Source organism: Stenella coeruleoalba, assembly GCF_951394435.1.
Source record: "Stenella coeruleoalba genome assembly, chromosome: 7".
In the NCBI taxonomy this organism is placed as follows: Eukaryota; Metazoa; Chordata; class Mammalia; order Artiodactyla; family Delphinidae; genus Stenella; species Stenella coeruleoalba.
In genome coordinates, this window is record NC_137153.1 from 95,591,357 (window position 1) to 95,612,146 (window position 20,790).

The following is a 20,790-nucleotide window of genomic DNA, read 5'->3' on the forward strand; positions in this document are numbered from 1 at the left end:
AGTAGTAGTGAGCAAAACAGTTCCTGCCCTTATGCATTTCACATTCTCATGGAGGGTAATTTGCAAGAAATGCAAGAGAAAGGAAAATCAAATCCTTTTGCCAAAGAGATTAGAATTTATAAGAATAAGCAAAAATGTCTGTAAGATATAACCGATTTAAGAATAATGTTAATGTAAACACTGTACAGCTGTATGTAATGCAGAGTGATCATGAAGGGAATTGAGTTCAGGAACAATTAGAAACTGATTTGAAGCACTCTGAGGGAGGGAAAAGCTTACTTAATAAAGGGAAGAGAGGGTATTCCAGGTAAGAGGCAGTTCAGTTGTTAAGATAATCAAAGATTAAAAGTCTAGAAGAGTCTTAGAATCATCTTTAAGTCAAGTCACTGCTGATTTGGAGGAGAGATCTAATATTCATGTCATGGCATGTGGATTTTGATATTTAGGTGTGCTGTCCTTAAGTCAAGATGTTTGAGATTTTTCAGAATTAGGTAATCTCTATCCATCGTGGATTTTTGGTTTAAAATATGTCCTTAGACTTCTAGGAGAAGTGTGACATTTTCATATCAGAACTTACTTTCTGGCAGCCCTATACAGAGCTAGGTATATGTGTGTACACGTAAAATCTATAGTGCTCATCTTACAACAGGCTCCATTTATTGCTCTTGTAAACTATTGAATGTATATTTCTAGTTATTGGCTAAATTTCCAGGAGTGAATAATTGGGTCATATAAATTTATTTAACCTTTTTTTCTCATGGAGTCTTAGATGAACTTTGTCCACTTTGGGTTTTGTGACTCTTAATTAAAATGATAATGAACATAATTATTATTATTATTTTTGCAACTGATCTGATTTGTGGAAGTCTTCCATGCAAACTGCATTTGGGCTCTTTTTAAATGAGATGATGCTACTCTCATTTTTTGATCAAGTATTCTATCAAATTCATCATTAGCTGTTGAATATTGATGGGGGATTCAAAATGTTGCAGAAAATGAGAGAAACAGAGTTCTAAATACTCTTTGGAAGTGGTGACTGCAGAGATGTTAGCACCATCTTTTCTTATCATCACTACAGATCTTCATTTTTTATAGTGATTCCATTTTTTCCATCCTTTTATTATCCTCAGTACTTGATTCTTAGTACTTGACTTTTCTTCTCAGTGGCACAAAAACTTCCACAGTTTTTTTTAATTTATTTTTTTAAAATAAATTTATTTATTTATATTTATTTTTGGCTACACTGTGTCTTCGTTGCTGTGCGCGGGCTTTCTCTAGTTGAGGTGAGCAGGGGCTACTCTTTGTTGCAGTGCGTGGGTTTCTCATTGTGGTGTCTTCTCTTGTTACGGAGCACAGGCTCTAGGCACGTGGGCTTCAGTAGTTGCAGCACACAGGCTTAGTAGTTGTGGCTCACGGGCTCTAGAGTGCAGGCTCAGTAGTTGTGGCTCACGGGCTTAGTTGCTTCATGGCATGTGGAATCTTCCTGGACCAGGGCTCGAACCCGTGTCCCATGCATTGGCAGGCGGATTCTTAACCACTGCGCCACCAGGGAAGCCCCTTTCACAGTATTTTAATAGAAATGGTGATCTAGGGGAGAGCACGGGATATTGAGGGGACAGTAGGTTGTAAAATAAGACTCTAAGTTATTGAGATGTAAGCTTAGTGAACATAACTTCATTCTTCATGATGTTCTTGTGTTATGGTTCAAAGGAAAACCTATGGTGGTCTCAAACCATAACGCTTTCTTGGGGTAGTTTAAAAACCAAGTATTAAAAAGAATCACAACTTGGCTACTGATGCCATTTCTTTCTTTATTTGGAGTTAATAGAGCATCTCTGTTCTTTCTTTGGGTTCACAAACTCAATAGCATGTTGTTTTTATTAAGGTATTTTAATAATTCCTCTGAATAACTAAGTGCTCTTTAAGTTGTAATCCTTTGTTCTCTCTTTTTTTTTGCTTTCCCTTTTGACTTGAAAGCAAATTTACAGCATTTTCTTAGAATAAGATATATTTTTTTCCAACTTTGACTTCAGATTTTTTTTTTTTTAACACTTTAATAGTTCCTTGAGATATATTCTTTATTCTTCTTGGTATTTTTTTTTACGGTACGCGGGCCTCTCACTGTCGTGGCCTCTCCCGCTGCGGAGCACGGGCTCCGGACGTACAGGCTCAGCGGCCATGGCTCACAGGCCCAGCCGCTCCGTGGCATGTGGGATCTTCCCGGACCGGGGCATGAACCCGTGTCCCCTGCATCGGCAGGCAGACTCTCAACCACTGCGCCACCAGGGAAGCCCTCTTCTTGGTATTTTTTACTTTTATACTACATTGACTTACTCTGCCCTAGTGATCCTGTATGGACCATTTATACCTACCATCTTATTCTCAGTGATTTTGCTTTTATAAAGCTCTATTTCAAATGGTGGTTTGTTAATTCTTTGAAACTCATAAGACGCTTACTCATAGGAAGAGCAGTATTTTTATGAAATTGTAGTTAGGTTCTTAGAATGACACATGAAAACCTTTTCTAATCCAAACTATGACTGAACTATTCTGCTTTTCCAAAGTAAAACAGGGCACATCAGAAACCAATAAAACCAGATGTAGTTTATCTTTAGTTTGTATCGGAAGGGAAAATTAAGTAGATTTGAATACGGAATAGATATTAATAAATATTCTGAAGAAGAATCTTGGATACATTTAAAAGCTTAGAAATGGGTCAGTTTCTTTGTTTAAAGGTATCACTAAAAGTATTTTCACATAACTGAGCTTAGTTTTAAATCTACAAATGATAATGTGAGAGAAGCGGGGAGGGGAGGGGAGAGAAAGAACTGAATAGGAAAGATTGTGTTAGGTGAAATTAACACATCACTATAACAGAGTGTATCACTGTAACAGTTACCATTTTTTGTTCCTGTTTGATTTTTTTGAAATCTAGGCACTTCCTATGTTATCCAGTTTTGGAAACTGTAAATTAGCATTTATAGGAGTATGTATTACTTGAGTAATGTGATAAGTGGAGTACTAAGATTGTGCTCAACTGAGTGTACCTGTAACTTGATTCATGAACTTTAGCTTAATTAAATATCATCAAGAAATTTTGTCTTCATTATAGAGGATGTTGCCTGCAGATGGATTATTTTGATATTTTACTTTAAATTTTCTGACTACCTGATTGAGAAGAATCTTTAAATAAATTTGAGCCCAACCATTTATAATTGCTTTGTTTTCTTTTTTGTTTTTAAATGATGAGTATATATCTGTATGCAATTAAGCTGTTCTGGACAAATTATGGACAGTTTAAGATAATTAAAATTTGTTATATATATGACTAGTGATTACCTTGCTTCAGTACCTCTATAAAATGTTTGTTCAATTATTGCTATTAAGATTGTAACGCTCATTGTAACAGTATATATTTAAGATCCTGATGACAATAGGAAATTCTTAATGATTTTTTGTTATTATTATTTTTAGAGTCAGCTTAGTCAATGTAATAATGCCCTGGAGAACTCGGAAGAACTACTAGAATTTGCAACAAGGTCATTAGATATAAAGGAACCTGAAGAATTTTCAAAGGTACCAAAAAACCAACCAAAAAAATGAGACTAATCCACTTAAAAAGGAAAGTTTTGTTTAAAAGAAAGTGGTGTTTTCCCGTTTGATTTTGGATTCATTCAGTCATTTCTGATACTAGAAAAGGCTTGGCAGTTCTTGTTAAGTAAAATGCTAGCTGTTCATTTATTCCAAAGCATATACTTAGAAGTGTGTGTCCTTGGGGTCACGAACAAATTAATTATTTGTTTAATGCTCAATTCAGATGAATGACATTACTCTTTTTTCAATTACTTCCCCCTTGGTCATTTATTTTAAAGGTACTTGTATACTTTAGCTGAGTCATACCTTTGTTATAAACATTTTATAACTAAGGAAAGAAGATTGATATTGCTATTAACATTCATAAAAATCTAAGTTGGTGTACCTTTCAATGAGCTGATTGGGAAAACATCATGACTTGATGCATATGAAAGCATTGTGAAACTTAGTAAATTTGTTATTAAATGTCCCAGTGTTCAGCTTAAGTAATTGTTTGAATGCTTTATTAAAATATGAAAATGTAGGTCCCTAAGGGGTATATTTGGTGTGAAGATACAAATAGTAGAGCAAGAAGACTGCTAATGTTTTAACCTAGATCCTGGTGTTTAAGAGATACTGAATTCTAGATTCTTATTCTTATTTTAAGTAGAGTCATTTTTAAATGATTACCAATTTATCAAATCATTTGATATTTGATATAGAATAAGTATGTAGACTATATAGAAAATGGCATGAAAGAGTGTGAAATAAAGCTATATAATTAGTAAAATATATACTGTGAAGTAGTCTTATCAAGATAAGATATTTGAGTTTGATATTTTCTTGGTCTTTGTGGACTGTGTAGTGAGCTGCTTGAAAGGTAGCTTTATAATCCATGTGTGCCCACCAGTGATTTCATTTTATGATTTTTCTATGAACTTGAGGGTAGAAGAAACTTCCTTGAGAAGATAACATTTGCTGACTTAAATCCCTGCATTTTAAACATGAACTTTAAAAATTAATTCCTTTTGACTGAATGGAAATTTCTTTTGCTGTAAACGAGTTAACCAATTAATTCTTGAATTTGGATGTCGGTTGTAAGAAAATTCATCTTTGCACTTTGTAAGACTTATTATATAAAGGAATTATGAGGGAATAGTATCATACTTTAAATTATTCTAAAAGTATAGATATGTCACCTATTCAGAGGGCATTTATGTGATAACCTCAAATATCTGGAACATAGCAAAAAAAAACATGCAGAAAGCAAAAGATGTCTGAGTCAGCAGAATCAGTGTCGCACAGTTCGTGAGTGGCAGTTAATATCTTCTGTTCATGTTAGTGTCTCAGAGTCTGTTGACTATTAATATGTACATGGTACTACTAAGTTTTTAGGTTTTTTTCCTTTTTGTTTCCTGGTTGTCAACAGAGTCCCCTTCTAGTGGAGTAGGGCAGCTGTTAATGACAGGCATAATCATAGCAGCAAGAATTAACAGCTGAGCACCTGAGAGCGGAAGAAGACAGGAAAACTATAAAATGTGGACATAGTACTCAAAAATAGCTTGAATCCAGTTGAATTTAAATAGGACCTGATGCTTGGAAAAACTGATAAAAGTTTGTTTCTCCCAAGTTTCTCTTTCCATTGACATTTTCAGAGTCCTTTCTTCTTCCTCTCAAAAGATTCTGTTCTCTCTCTCTCCTTTGTTCTTTCCAGCTTTGTTAAAATGTGTTTCCAGTATACTGTAAATTGGAAAGGTTCTGATAAAATAAATCACCTTGTGGTTTAAATATATTTTCTTCATGTGCCACTTTGCTTCTTATCTCACTATTTGGTCTTGTCTTCCAGCATTTTGCAGTACTGCCTAGTAGCTTGATCCCTTTGGAGATGTGTTGAAACGAATTATTTGTCAGTGTTTCCTAGCCAGAAATCTGAGTTTATTGTTCAAGAAAAATGCTTAACTGAGAGTTACTTGCAATTATTTTCTTAGTATATCCAAATAGTATCCAGATTATGGTTTGATTCCAAGTCAAAAACTAAATGTACTTTCCTAACCAGCTGCATGGACTCCAGGCTTGCCTCAGATACCTAACTGCTGACAGAGTAGGGAAAGATGACTTGGAAGATTAATTATTGGACTAGGAGTATGTTGTTAGATATTTGGAAACAATTCTTTTAATGTATATTATTTGCAAATATCTCATATTAAAGTGATTAAAGCAGATTAATATGAATAACTCATGGGGACAAAAAATACTGTAGGCTGAAATCTAGGCCATGAGTCCTTTTAGACTTCATTATCTTCAAAAAGAGTATTTTAAATACTAATATTTAAGTGATCATGTTGCAGTACATCAGCATGAGAATTGAACACAAAGCTATGTTAATTATTTACCAGCATTAGACAGTCTGAAAGTGAACAAGTAAAAATAGCACAAGTGGAAAAGGATTTTAGAACAAATTTTCACTAATTTTTTTTAACTGTTAGGAGTTTGGTTGATAGTAAATATATGCAGAAAGATCACCAGCAAATGAGTTCTGGATCATTAGCTTTATTTCTGGTTGAACAAGTAGCCAAAGCCCCAGCAGACTTGGTTTTTCTGCTAATAACTGGCTTGCAGAACACTGCATGGATCCCTTAGCAAAATTAATATTCCTACCAACTCTCCCTCTCCTCCGAATTTAGAACTTGAATTTTACCTATGAAAAGAGCTGAGTTTATGGGACATTTTCCAAGTCAATATAACTAACCAGCCACTTCATCCCAATCTTGCCACACGTAACTCAGTTGTCAGACAAGGAGGGAGGGAATGGTTACCTGCCCACAGGTGCTTACACTGGAGAAAAAAGTACAGAATAAGGTGAAAGGGAAACAGTCTTCTAGATTAGATCACAGATGAAAAGGGAGAAAGGATTTTGTGTATTTCCAACTTCTGACTCACAGTAACTCACCATTAGAATATTATTCAGCAGATGTCAATCTCTGACCACTGGAAGGAGAAAATAAGGAGAGGGGTGGAAGCTCACTCAGTATTTTCAAGGGAGCAGAGGTAGTACTGGCAGAAACTCCTTTTGTGGCTGCAGTCAGGAATTCTGGGAGAGGAGAGGACCACCAACAAAAGCATGAAGGGAATTCCCTGGCGGTCCAGTGGTTGGGACTCTGTGCTTCCACTTCACGGGGCACGGGTTCGATCCCTAGTCGGGGAACTAAGATCCTGCAAGCTGCTCGGTGTGGCCAAAAAAAAAAAAAGCATGAATGTTTCAGTTATGAAGGCAGTTTAAAAACAAGTCTAAATATTTAAGAATAGCTCAAACTATAACTTTTCACCTTTACTTCATTTGTAGGTGTTTATGTCTTACAGAAATGCAGTCTCCTATTATATAAATGTACTTAGTCATAGAGTACAGATGTATGTGGTACTGTATTCCATGGTTTTTTTTTTTTTGGCGGGGGGTACGTGGGCTTCTCACTGTTGTGGCCTCTCCCGCTGCGGAGCACAGGCTCCAGACGTGCAGGCTTAGCGGCCATGGCTTACGGGCCCAGCTGCTCCGCGGCATGTGGGATCTTCCCGGACCGGGGCACCAACCCATGTCCCCTGCATCGGCAGGCAGACTCTCAACCACTGCGCCACCAGGGAAGCCCTGTATTCCATGTTTATTTCAAGTTATTTACTAGGGTTTTGTGAAGAAGACTTTTAAATGATCATGTTTTTGGAAAAATAGTGCTTTTTATAAACATATGTATAGGAAATATAAAACTTCTAATGTTTGGAATCAACTAGTACGCAGTAGTTTTTTTTGAAATCTAGTATTTTTTGCCTAAGGGAAAATTGCACTTTGAAACAGTCTCTTGTTTACTCTCTTTGACTGAGTCCCCTCCATTTCCCTAGTTAATCCTTAATATGGTATTTTTGGGGTGAAGGTAGAAGTCTTAGTAATATATTGTAAAAAGTATTAAATATTTGCCCCCTAGTCATTTTCAGATTGTCTGAAAGAAACATTGCAAAATTATCTGTCCCAAATCTAACAGGATAATCTGAAGTATGAAACAATGTGAACATATAGACATAACTTGAAAAGTTTCCTCAATGTTGCGTGGCATTCACGTTTTTACTAGGAACTCTATTGGACTTTACTGCAAATCAAAATCAAGATAAATCTTCTCCTGAAAATGTGACATCTAGCCTTTGTTACATTCATTGTTTTGACAATGTTAGTATATTTTTCTCTCAGCAGTTATCATTCAGAAACAGATATATTCTTATTTTTGTTGCTGTTTCAGTGCTCTGATTTTAACTAACTTTTCCCTTGCTACCTTTCTCTATTTCAGCCTGTATTTTGGAGAATTAGATTGTTAAAATGTTTAATTTATTTTAGATAATTTTAAAAAGTCATTATCTACACATAAGACGGTTTAGGATGGAGTTTAGGGTTCAAAGATATCATTGTGCTCATCATTTTATAGATGAGATAATTGAGTCCTAAAAGAGTTAAGTGACTTGCTGGTTAATGTGATGGGCTGAAACTCAGAGCTCTTAAAACTTGGTCTAATGCTCCTTATTTTTAAAAAGTTAAAAAATTTCTGCTGGTTGGGAAGAAATTTGGAAATCTCAAATTTTGTTCTGTTTGGGTAAATGATTCATTGAGTACAGTAAGCAAGATCTAAAACTTCTTTATTATTCCTATTTTAATTGTGTTTAGGAAACACTATTTAATTAGCTCCTCCATATATGGAACTATTTTAGAGTACTTTGCTTCTAATGTCTTTCTATAAAAGGAGAAAAATGAAGATATTAAGAAGAAATATAGAAACAATAAGATCTTAATCTTCAGAGGGCTGAAATAAATTCATGGAGGAAAGTAGTTTCTATATCTGCTCATTGCAGATTGGGAAAAGATCTGGTTTAAATACTTTATATTTAATTGGTAGTGATAAAAAACCATTTGTGATTACTTCTCCATTATCATTACAGTTTTATTTAAGGAAGTTTGGTCTCAAGTGACAGATTCACATAACTGGTAAAATAAAGGGTCAGAATTGTAGGATTTATTTTAAATAACATTTGAGAGATGGAGGAAGGGAATCTCAGAGAGAGAGAGAAAGGAGCCATCTCTGATGATAAGAGAGAGAAATGAATTGTTGGCAAACAGGATTTCAGTAGAATATTGAAATCGAAATAGTGATTGAAATTGAAAATAGTGATGTTGAGCAAAGTAATATGACTAATGTTTCTTGAAGGCTTTCCAATAGTGTACACTGTCATAACCTAAAAATCTAAGTATTCACTGAGACCTCTTCATAATTCACAAAGTGGTATTATGTAGATACAAATAAATGTATTGGAGACAGAGCAGTGGTAAATCCTGGGATCAGGTGGTACTCATTAAGTAGAGATGTTTAATTGACAAAAATGCATCACTCTTGGAACTGAAACTTAGAGGAATCAAGCAACATATTAATGTATATCTTTTGGATAGCTTTCTGCTTTGGGAGAAGAAATTCCAGGAAAAAAGTAAACAATCTATTTTCCAATTTAAGACATTTCTTGAAGTTGGGCCCTTATATTGAAATACCTGCATAATTTGAGACTTTCTATCCTTTTCTCATTGCACAGTATAACTTCTTCAACCTCTCCTGCATTTATACAGTGTATATACTATAAAATTTGAACCTATATGAAAGAGGAACCATGGAGGGTCTCCAGTTTTACCAACTGGGTGTATTTATATATATAAATACATGGGATACATATATAAATACATATATAAATACATGGGAACAATTTTTCCTAGATTATCTGGCTTTTCATCTATTTTCTGGTTTGTCATGAACAGCCTAGTATATTAAACAATAACATGAAAGCTTTACATGCGTGTGTACATGTGCACACTTGCACACAGATGCACTAAAAAAATGGCACCTTGCTAAATTAATACTAGACACAAAATTGAATCATTATGGTCAGTTTTAAAAACAGTAATGGTCTTTATATTGTTGGGTTATTTGGGAGTAACTGGTAAATAACATTCCTTTAACCAAGTTCTAAACCAATTGGGAAATAAGACAAAACAATAAAGTTGATAAGAGGCCAAATAAAATGATGTTGGAGAATTTGGCTTATATCAATGGGCACACTTCCTAATATTGAATCCTAGAAGTAGACAGACTTACCCCACCCAGGGATGTAAGTACAGGGCTACTTCAGGTCTTTGTGTGTGAGGGGAGCCTGTTTCAATGAAACTTGCTGAATAGAGGGAAAGAACCGAATATAGAACATATGTTCTCTGTGGGCAAGCAAGCTGCCAGAAAGAGGGAAAGGTGCTGAGCTACTTATTTCTAGTTTGTCCTTCCAAACTCATAATCAGATTAAGTCATATCATCTTCCCAGGAGAAAATGAGGGAATAGAGAGCAAGGCTAGTGGCACTTTTCTCCATGTGTAAAGAAACATCAAGTGCAGAGTTGAGTCTCCTCTTCCCCTCCTTTCACACTTGTATAAAAATCTTTGGTTATAATTCTAGCTATAATGACAATAATTTTTAAAAAATCAGTGTAATTAACTTTTTAAAGGTAAATTCGACATACAATATTAGTTTCTGATGTATATGTAATTGACTTTTTTTAACATTTCTTATTCCTAGTACCAAAGTAGGTACTTTGTACTTTTATGTATGACTCATGGCACGTGTTATAGATGCCACAGAATTGGGTTGTTTGCTGTAGTATCTGGAGCTTGGAATGCGTCTTTAGAAGCATTAAGGACCAAATAGAATGATTAGTATACAAGGTCATGGAGTTGATTATGATAGTGCTGGGATGTGCTCATTTTCTAAATCTCAATTCTGTTCTTTTTGTGTAGACAGGTATGCAGACCAGAATATTTTAGGATGGGTATAAAAATGACCAATACCAAGTAAGAACAATATTAGAATTGAAGAAGAGAGACAACAGAAACATTGCTGAATACATCTAATTAATGTTCAGTTAAATTTAGTAGTTATTAAATATTACTATGTGCCGAGCTTTATGCTAGACACTGGGGTTAGAATATCAAGCATAATAGCCATGTGTTGTTAATTATGATGGTCAGCGTGGGGAAAAAACCTTTTGTTGGACCTATTATATGGTATGTAAATTTAAAGGGGACAGCAGTTTCTGCATGTATTTTTCATCAATTTTCTGTGACATACAGCACTGAGTAATAGCTGTGCCCTCTTCCTAAACTTGTGCTAGCATTCTCAAAAAAAAAAAAAAAGATAGCTTAAGTAGCGTAGGTTTAAGTTGGCAGCTTCTCTGAAGTCATCTGAGGGAAAGACCCTATTGCTAGAAGTGTTTCTTTGGTTTCTGCTTGTCTGAATTTTTGCCATTACAACTTCATTTTTTGGGGTAAAGGATTGTAGAACTGCAGCCTAGTTTTATATGTTAGCAGGCAAGCTCTCAGAATACAAAGTCCTTGCCCAGTGAAGGCAAGTAGAGAAAACTTGGAAGAACCATTTATGAAGTGGTGAAAGAGATCTCTGAAGAAAAATTGAAGAGCAGATTTGAAATGTATAAGAAAACCATCAGAATGCATAGAAATATGTGCCCCATGAAGGAGGTTGATTGTTCTAGTTGAAGAGTGTCAGACTGAATGAAAGTGGAGGTGTGTGTTGATAATCTTAAGGTAAGAAAAAACATTTATAGTCATCTGAAATTAGTTTGAAGTGTTAAATTTTCCTCCTTATTTTAAGGTGATTTATATCGGGACTGGATTTCCAACTATAGTTCTAACATCACATTATGCAAGCTGATGTGAACTGTACAGATTTCTTGTAATTTATGTTTTGGTGAATATGAACTAATCTATTTCAGGGTTTTTATCCTAACTTTTCTTGCATGTCACTGCCATTGAAACTTGCATGAAAAGCACTAACTGCCTTCTTTCTCTTCTCCCTGATTTGCTCCAAGGCTGCCAGACAGATCAAGGATAGGTATGGTATAAAACCTACGTTTTTATTTAAGTATCAACAGTGAAGTCAGAAATGAAATTCAAGAAGTTTCTTATTAGAATCTCGTTAGTTAAAATAAATACACCTAATGGCGAAGTGCAAAAAAAAAGAGAAAAAGTCTTGTGCATATATTCCGGAATAAACAGTATATCAGCAAGATTTTTAAAAAACATAGTTATTGACAATTATGTGCTTCCAAAAGAATTTCATTTCTGGTATAATATAGTTTTAGTACAGTTCTTAATTAGCTATGCTAGTAGATGGGGAACCATTTTGAATAATTAAAAACATATATATTCCTGAATGTATTTTTTTGTTGTTCTTAAATTTTACCAATATAAGCGTGTCTTATTTTATGAGAAGTTACAGCCTTATTTCGTTCCTCAGGAGCTAAAGCTCTCCTTTTTCGCTCCCTCCTGCAGCTGACGCAGCCCCAATAAAGCCTTGCCTGAATTTCTTGTCTGGCCTCTAGTCAATTTCTGTTGATCGGGGGAAGGCCAAGAACCCTGGTCGGTATCACAACCACAGCAACAAAAGCCAGCCTGATGATAACTCGTTATGTTTGTGATCTGTGTCTCAGATGTACTACTTGGACTCAACCTACTGGACCCACTGGGTCAATAAAGTCCTTAAAAGCCACACACACAAAACAAGAGCTATTGCTCTCCTACTTCACTGCTCTCCTGTTTAACACCTTTGTATTCTCATTCCATCTTGTTCCTGGTGCCATCTCTATTTCTAATGCCACTACTGTCTAGTTTGTGGGAGGAGAAGATTAAAGAAAATGACGATAGGCTTTGGCTTAAAGGTCTTTACCATTGGTAGAGCCAGGATTAGCACAGGTAATTTAGTATTTGCTGTAATGAATGTACGAAAGGGCTAAAAGAGCTGTTGGCAATTTTGGATTGGGTTATCACAGAACGGATGGTTTTGATCTGCTTGGCTAGTCACTGAGCATTGACTGTAGTGAAATTATCCCTTAAGATTTCTTCATTTGAGGAAAATGAAATTCTCTGAAAGGCACAGCTCTTCAAAGCACCACTCTGAGTCCTAGATTAAATTATTCATCAGATAATTCACAAAATTATTCTGTATGTATTATGTGAAAACCAGTGTTGTATTGTTAATCTTGGCTGAAGACTTCAACTCTTGTGTTTTTCTAGTGGCCTTTTATTTGACTAGAGGCAAGATTCACATGGCAGTCATAGCATTCTTAGCACAAATATTAATTTTTCTATTTTTTGCATATTTTTTAAAAATTAATTTTTATTGGTGTATAGTTGATTTACAATGTTGTGTTAGTTTCTGGTGTACAGCAGAGTGAATCAGTTATACATATACATACATCCACTCTTTTTTAGGTTCTATTCCCATGTAGGTCATTACAGAGTATTGAGTAGAGTTCCCTGTGCTATACAGTATTTTTCGTATATTTTATATCAGGGAGTGTTTAAAGACTTGGATTATTCTTATAAATCCTGGATGTAGAAAGGAGATTATGAGAGTTTGAAAGTGAAAAGTATTGGCTGTATGAGGAATGGATGCTAGGTAGGTCAGTTTTCTGGATAAGGTATATTTGGGTTATGTGTGCTGGAATTTGCCGTAAGTAATCCATCTTCCACCCTGACTAGAGTATTCTCCTGTTTAGCCACCTACTGCACAAAATCCTGCTCTGGTCTGTGATTTTCTGGATTAGAAGTCACTTCCTAATCAGGCTTTGGGCCGTCCAAAGACTTTGAAAGAAACCTTGCAGTTATTTTCTCTTTGCAAAAATAAAACTAGGAGGAAGAGATCCTTGTGTTCAGCTTTACTGAACTATTTACTATTAGAAATGAACCAAATCGTACATATATACGATGGAATATTACTCAGCCATAAAAAGGAACGAAATCTGGTCATTTGTAGAGATGTGGATGGACCTAGAGTCTTTCATACAGAGTGAAGTATGTCAGAAAGAGAAAAACAAATATCGTATATAACGCATATATGTGGAATCTAGAAAAATGGTAATATGAACGAACCTATTTGCAGGGCAGGAAGAGAAACGCAGATGTAGAGAATGGACGTGTGGACACGGGTGAAGGGTAGGGTGGGATGAATTGGGAGATTAGGTTTGACATAAATACACTACCGTCTGTAAAATAGATAGCAGGTGGGAACTTGTTATAAAGCACAAGGAGTTCAGCTTGGTGCTCTGTGATTACCTAGATGGGTGGGATGGTCGGGTGAGGGGGGGTCCAAGAGGGAGGGGATATATGTATACATACAGCTGATTCACTTCATTGTACAGCAGAAACTAACACAACATTGTGAAGCAATTATACTCCAGTAAAAACAAATGGGCAAGGTGAATTAAAACATTCCTAACCACATGGAACCTGTAATGTAGAGACGTATCTGTGGATTTTAGATTGTTAGTTTGGGCTTTGAGGCACAGTTGTCTAAATATATTCAGTTTAAAAATAAAAAGTCCAGTCTTTTGGAAAATTATAGCATTGTTGTACATCTAACTTGATTTATGGAGACTGAAATTTTCATTGTCTAGAAAATAAAGGTCATTATTCTTTTTTTAGACTTTGATAGGCCTTTCTGATATATCTTTAGGGGATATAATTTTTCTTTGAGGCCATAGTGATATTTTTCCCCCAGGTTTATCTTGAAGAGTGTACATACTATGCTTTTATTTGTTGGGTTTTTTTTTAATTGAAGTATAGTTGATTTACAATGTTGTGTTAATTTCTGCTGTGCAGCAAAGTAATTCAGGTATACATAGACGTATACATTTTAAAATATTGTTTTCCATTATGGTTTATCACAGGAGAGGCCATAATGGTTAAATCAAGTTTTACAGATAAAGTTTCAGGTTTAAATTCCTTAAAATACTTTCAGATATTTTTCTCAACAGTTCTCAACAAACTTTTAAATCATCAGGTTTAGAAGCAACCAAGTAAGTTCAAACCTGTTCATTGATTCAGTGGGCATTTACCAAGTACCTATCTGAATATAGCTCTTTAAGAAGTCTTTAAATCGAAAGATACTTGGGACTGTCAAGAACAACATATGTAAGATTTAGCCTTTGTTCCTAACTTCTTATTGATGTGATCTGAAATTTTATTATTGAGAACCAAGAGCTTAAAGTAATAATGTGTGAAATGCTCAGCATTATACTTGCCATTCAGTTAAGTGTGAGTTCCCTTCTCCATAAATTGTTTTTTAGTATAGCACTTCCTTTTTTTTTTAAATTAAAGTGTTGTTGATTTACAATGTGTTAATTTCTGCCGTACAGCAAAGTGATTCAGTTATACATATATATACATTCTTTTTTAATATTCTTTTCCGTTATGGTTTATCACAGGATATTGAAGGTAGTTCCTGTGCTATACAGTAGGACCTTGTTGTTTATCCATTCTATTGATATATATAATAGTTTGTATCTGCTAACTCCGAATTCCCACTCCAACCCTCCACAACCCCTTCTCCCCCCTTGACAACCACAAGTCTGTTCTCTCTGTCTGTGTGTCTATTTCTGTGTTGTAGGTAAGTTCATTTGTGTCATATTTTAGATTCCACATATAAGTGGTATCATATGGTATTTTTTTTCTCTCTGACTTCGCTTAGTATGATAATCTCTAGTTCCATCCATGTTGCTGCAAATGGCATTATTTCGTTCTTTTTTTATGTCTGAGTAGTATTCCATTGCATATATGTACCATATCGTCTTTATCCTTTCATTGGTCAATGGACGTTTAGGTTGTTTCCAAGACTTGGCTATTGTGAATAGTGCTGCCGTGAACATAGAGGTGCACGTATCTTTTTGAATTATAGTTTTGTCCAGATACATGCCCAGGAGCAAAATTGCTGAATCATCTGGCAACTCTGGTTTTTTGAGGAACCTCTATACTGTTCTCCATAGTGGCTGCACCAATTTACATTCCCACCAGCAGTGTAGGAGGGTTCCCTTTTCTCCACACCCTCTCCAGCACTTGTTACTTGTAGACTTTTAATGATGGCTATTCTGACCAGTGTGAGGTGGTGCCTCATTGTAGTTTTGATTTGCATTTCTCTAATTATTAGCGATGATGAGCGTTTTTTCATAGCACTTCCTTCTTGATAAATAGATCAGCTGCTGTTCACTCTTCGTTACTACTAAAGTGACTACTTTCCTAGTTTTAAGATGAAAGAAAATGACTGAATACAGCAACAGTGTGACATTTTTCATCCCCAAGTAACTGAATACAGCAATATGTTTGATACCTTTCATACCATTGATCTTTAGGGTAGTTTGGTAGATCTGAATGACTAGGCCTGGTATTCCCTTTGTTCCTGCAGCTCTATTTACTTCCTCTGCCAAATTCTGTACTAGGAGGGCAACATTCATGAATAGCATTTTTGTGTCATTTTTTGACCAAAGATAATAAGGAGAGTTACTTTGTGATACATGTGGAAATCTACTGTAATATGAAAAATTGAAATTTGAGATAAAATAACAAATGAATAGAATATGAGAATTTCTTTTAATCTCTAGTTTTAATTGACAGAACAATTTCCCCCTGCTTTGGGTAAAATGATGTCTGGTATGGCTTCTTCCTTTCTTTGTTTTGTATACCACATTCATCTAAAATATATTTATTGAGTTTCTATTATTTCCATGGCATATGGTTTCACAGGGCTGTTTCTTCTTGTCTCCTTCCATTCAGTTGATGTTGCTAGATCAGAGTGACACCTACTAGCATGGTATTCAAAATTGTAATTTTACTTCTCTCCTTTCTCATCCATGGCCTATAGCAGCTACCAAGCTATGCAGTATTTGGTCAGTGTACCTCTACTTTTATTTAAGGACACATGGAATGGCTGTGACAACTAGGCAGAATGTTTGAATCAGGGTATATTTACAGTTCATTATTTGGCATATGAAAAGGGGTGAGGCTGGCATCAGGAAATCAGATTGAGTGTACAGAGGTTCAGATGATTGTTGGGTCTGTTAAAGATGATTTATCTTGGATATTTGTCTCTTGAGTTATTTGTAATTTTATGCAATTTTGTAAAACTGGCTGGAGGAAAGTTCTTTAAGGGTTATCTTAAATGTCTTTAAATTTAAAAACATTTTACAGTTTTTTATTAAGTTAATTTTCAAAAGATCTAAAAGCAATAGCTTCTGAAATCACTAGAGTGAAGTAAGTTCTATCTGTTCGTTTTATAAGTTAAATATGATACGATACTTCCCATTCTTCTATTTTTAAAAGAATGTTTATGTTTGTGTTTTCTGTAGAGTGACAATGGCTTCAGCTTTCCGCCTTTCTTTGAAACCAAAGGTCAGTGACAGCATGACTCATTTAATGGTGGATTTTTCTCAGGAAAGACAGATATTGCAAACTTTGAAGTTTTTGCCAGGTAAGTTAGTACATATATTACATGTAAAGTTATTTAAAAAACCTTTTTTTTCCTTCAAGATTTTTCTGTAATGAACATTAGAATGTAAATATTAAGGAAGTATAGTGTGATTTTTTTTTCTTCATTCAGCTAAGGAATAACTGAATTTGCTAGTCTTTATTTTTAGATAATTATTTTACTGATAGTAAAGATTCCATTTTAAGAACCCAAGAAAGGGATACCTTTTGTTGCTAGTTTGGCAGAGAGAAGCAATATGCCATGGTGGTTCACAGTGAGTCGTGGGGCCAGACTTCTAGATTTGCATCCTGGCTACCGCTTACTTGCTGTGTAGCCTTAACAAGTTATTTAACTCTCCCTCATTTTCTTCATCTTTAAAATGTGATGTTATCCTTCTGGGGTTTTTATAAGGATTAAGTGAACTGAGACCTCTAAAGCACTTGAAATAGTACCTGGCACACAGTTAACACGCAGTGAAAGTTGACGGTTGTTATTACCATTATTGTGGTGGTTGCTGGTTCAGATGGAATTTTATTTCCAGTAGTAATGTGTTAACATTGGTTTATTAGAGTATTAGTATGAGGGTATTCCAGCAGTCAGAACCATTTGAAATTGAGTCCCAAGTTACTGTCCACAGGTGTGAAAGAGCCAGTTAAGGACCTTTCGGTTATTATTCTCTTTTTACTAACATCAAGTAATGTGGTTAAGTTGATAGCTAAAACAATTTGGACGTGGTGATTTGGGGGATCAGGAAATCTCTTGAAAGCAAAGTGTTTTACTTACAGGTTTATGGTTTTTGGAGGTTAGCTGTTTTTGAGTAGAGAATGTTGATCATATGAAACCATTCTTTTCTTCTCTGAAGATTTAGTCCAGGACTTCAGAATATGATTGGAAAGACAAAGTTAGTAGTCATGAAACTATAATGGAACTAGTAATGGTAGTACAAGTGAAGTATTAACTTGTGTGGTATAGATCAGAAGTTCTAGAGGAGTTTAGAGAAGGAAAAGATGAGAGAAGGAATCATAGTTGTAGAGGAAGGAAGTATACATACTTGTCGGTGGATACCTATCTGTAAATTGGCCTTTCAGAATTCCTAACCATTATATTTTCATTCACACTACTACTCAATTCAGAAGGAGAGTCAGGAGTGGTAGATTGTGAATATACACATGAGTAGTAGTAGTTTGATTTTTTTAAAAAACTACTAAAAAAGAAGTCTTCTCACCATTACTTTCCTTGATTTTCAGTGATGGCTTAACAAACCAAGGCCATGTCTGCCGTACAGTCAAGTAGATTGCATGCACAGTTAGGATTTCCTCTTTTGCAAACTGTTAAGACAGTCTGAAGGAATGAGGTATAATGAAAAGCAAGAAATCCTTTTGTGGAGGAGTTTCATCCTGAAGGAAGGTATAATAGGTTGTTAAAATTTATGAAAGGTGAATTCATATTACTAATTTTTTGTATTCTGCTAGAGCATAAAAATTTCCTATAAGATCCAATCAGATTAACTTAAAAGTGAATACCTTCATCCCTTAATAATTCCTTCTATAAACACTGCAAAAATCAACTCTATACTGAATTATGTATAGTAATGAGTTTTGGACTTATCTGAGCCTGCACATTGTAAGTGATGATGATGGATGATAATAATTACAGTCATTTTCTTCTGCTGTAAGCCATTATTTATACATTGCAACTTAGAGTTTATATCCTTTCTGAGCCTCTGCAGCCAAGAAGAGAAACATGTTTGTGGCAGTATTGATGTCAGTTGTCCTTTTACATTCACATGCAGAGAAAAACATTAGCAGAATTCTTACACCAATGTCCACACAATTTAACTGTTGCTTTATGGAAGTTGCTGTGAATTGCTTTCCATTCTCATTTCTAAAGAGAGTTCTGCCTTTCCTAATATTTTTATATTACAAGTTTACGAACATTCATCTTCCCCTGAACTTTTATCCCACATTTGTTGAAGCTCTTCTCTTACTTCTGTTTAGAATATTGGGTGAACTTCCTACATATCAGATCCAAGTCACTCTTTTTTTTTTTTTTTTTTTTTTTGCGGTACACGGGCCTCTCACTGTTGTGGCCTCTCCCGTTGTGGAGCACAGGCTCCGGACGCGCAGGCTCAGCGGCCATGGCTCACGGGCCCAGCCGCTCCGTGGCATGTGGGATCTTCCCGGACCGGGGCATGAACCCGTGTCCCCTGCATTGGCAGGCAGACTCTCAACCGCTGCGCCACCAAGGAAGCCCCCAAGTCACTCTTAATTTGACCTACCACTCTTTTTTTTTAATTTAATTTTTATTTTATTTTGGAGTATGGTTGATTTACAGTGTTCTGTTAGTTTCAGGTGTAAAGCAAAGTGATTCAGTTATCCATACGCATATATCCATTTTTTCAGATTCTTTTCCCATATAGGTTATTACAGAATATTTGACTTAAATTATCTAAATTTTCTTTTTCCCTCCCAAGTTTGCTTTCTTCTGGGGCCATTATTCACAAGAAAGAAGAATCTTCTTGCTAGTACATTCTTACTGGAATGGTAGCTGAATTTGGGAGATAGATAGTGGGGAGTTAGCTGGACCCACTTACAAATTAAGTGATTCTGTCTGTATATAAGCCTCTTGGGACATTCAGTACAGGTTTTAACTCAGCAAAACTATAAAATTACTACATGCCATAGGCCGTTACATTTCCTCACATGTAGGCACTGCACAGCATATTAAATTTATGAATGCCTGTATCTCTTCCCAAAGCAATGAATAGTACTCTGTATTGCTTATATTCCGGTAACAAGAGACTAACATCTGTAATGTATTATAGGGACGAAACCCCTACAGACAGATGAAGGAAATTAATCATAATGAGAAATGATAAGTATTTCTTTGTCTGTTGTCTTACTGATAAGATATATTAGATTCCAAGTATTTATTGTACAATTACACACATGCAGTAGTTCAACTTTGAAGACTATAGCTAATGGAGATCAATTGTCCCACCTCTCTCCTTTCCTCCCTTTCTTACTAGTTAGGCTTGAAGATTTAAAATGTATATCAGATTCCTTTCATCTTGGTCTTGATTATTGTATCTAAGATATTTGGTTTACTTTGTTCTTTGTTAGGTCTCACATTGCTTTGAATTTTCATGTACAGAATTCCTTTGTTATTATAGTTTTTTAAAAAATTAATACTTTGTTTTTTAGAACACGTTTAGGTTTATGGAAAATTGAACAGGTAATACAGAGTTACCATATGCTTCCCCTCCTCCCCCACATACAGTTTCCACGGTTATTAATGTCTTGCATTAGTGTAGTACTTTTGTAGTAATTGATAAATTATTATTAGCTAAAGTCCACAGTTTACATTAGGGTTCACTCTGTGTTATACAGTTCTACGACTTTTGATAAATGGATCATGTCATGTATCCACCACTACCTTATCATACAGAATAGTTTCACTGCCCTAAAATTCCCTTGTACTCTGCCTGTTCATCCCTTGTATCCTGCAGTCTTGCTATAAGCTTGTTAGTTCCAGGAATTTTTCTGTTGATTCTTTGAGATTTTCTACATAGACAATCATGTCATCAGCAAACAAAGACAGTTTTATTTCTTCCTTCCTAATTTGTATATGTTTTACTTCTTTTCCTTGTCTTATAGCATTTAGCTAGAACTTCCAGTACAGTGTTGAGTAGGAGTGGAGAGAGGGGATGTCATTGCCTTAGGGGAAAAGTATCTAGTTTCTCAACATTAATGTTAACTGTAGTTTTTTTTGTAGATGTTCTTTATCAAGTAAAGTTCCCTAGTTTACTGAGAGCTTTTGTCATGAGTGAATGTTGGATTTTGTA

The 20,790-nt window shown here is 35.2% G+C and overlaps 1 protein-coding gene across 3 annotated transcripts in view; it reads left to right on the forward strand.

Annotated features, from left to right (window-relative positions):
* The window catches only part of FSD1L (fibronectin type III and SPRY domain containing 1 like), a 71,831-nt gene that overhangs the window by 21,278 nt on the left and 29,763 nt on the right, over positions 1–20,790 (forward strand). For all 3 annotated transcript variants that reach the window (XM_079926287.1, XM_079926285.1, XM_079926286.1), the window contains exons 4-6: positions 3,475–3,576; positions 11,518–11,540; positions 16,828–16,949. In XM_079926287.1, the coding sequence (XP_079782413.1) occupies positions 3,475–3,576; positions 11,518–11,540; positions 16,828–16,949 (247 nt within the window). The remainder of the gene's footprint in view (positions 1–3,474; positions 3,577–11,517; positions 11,541–16,827; positions 16,950–20,790) is intronic.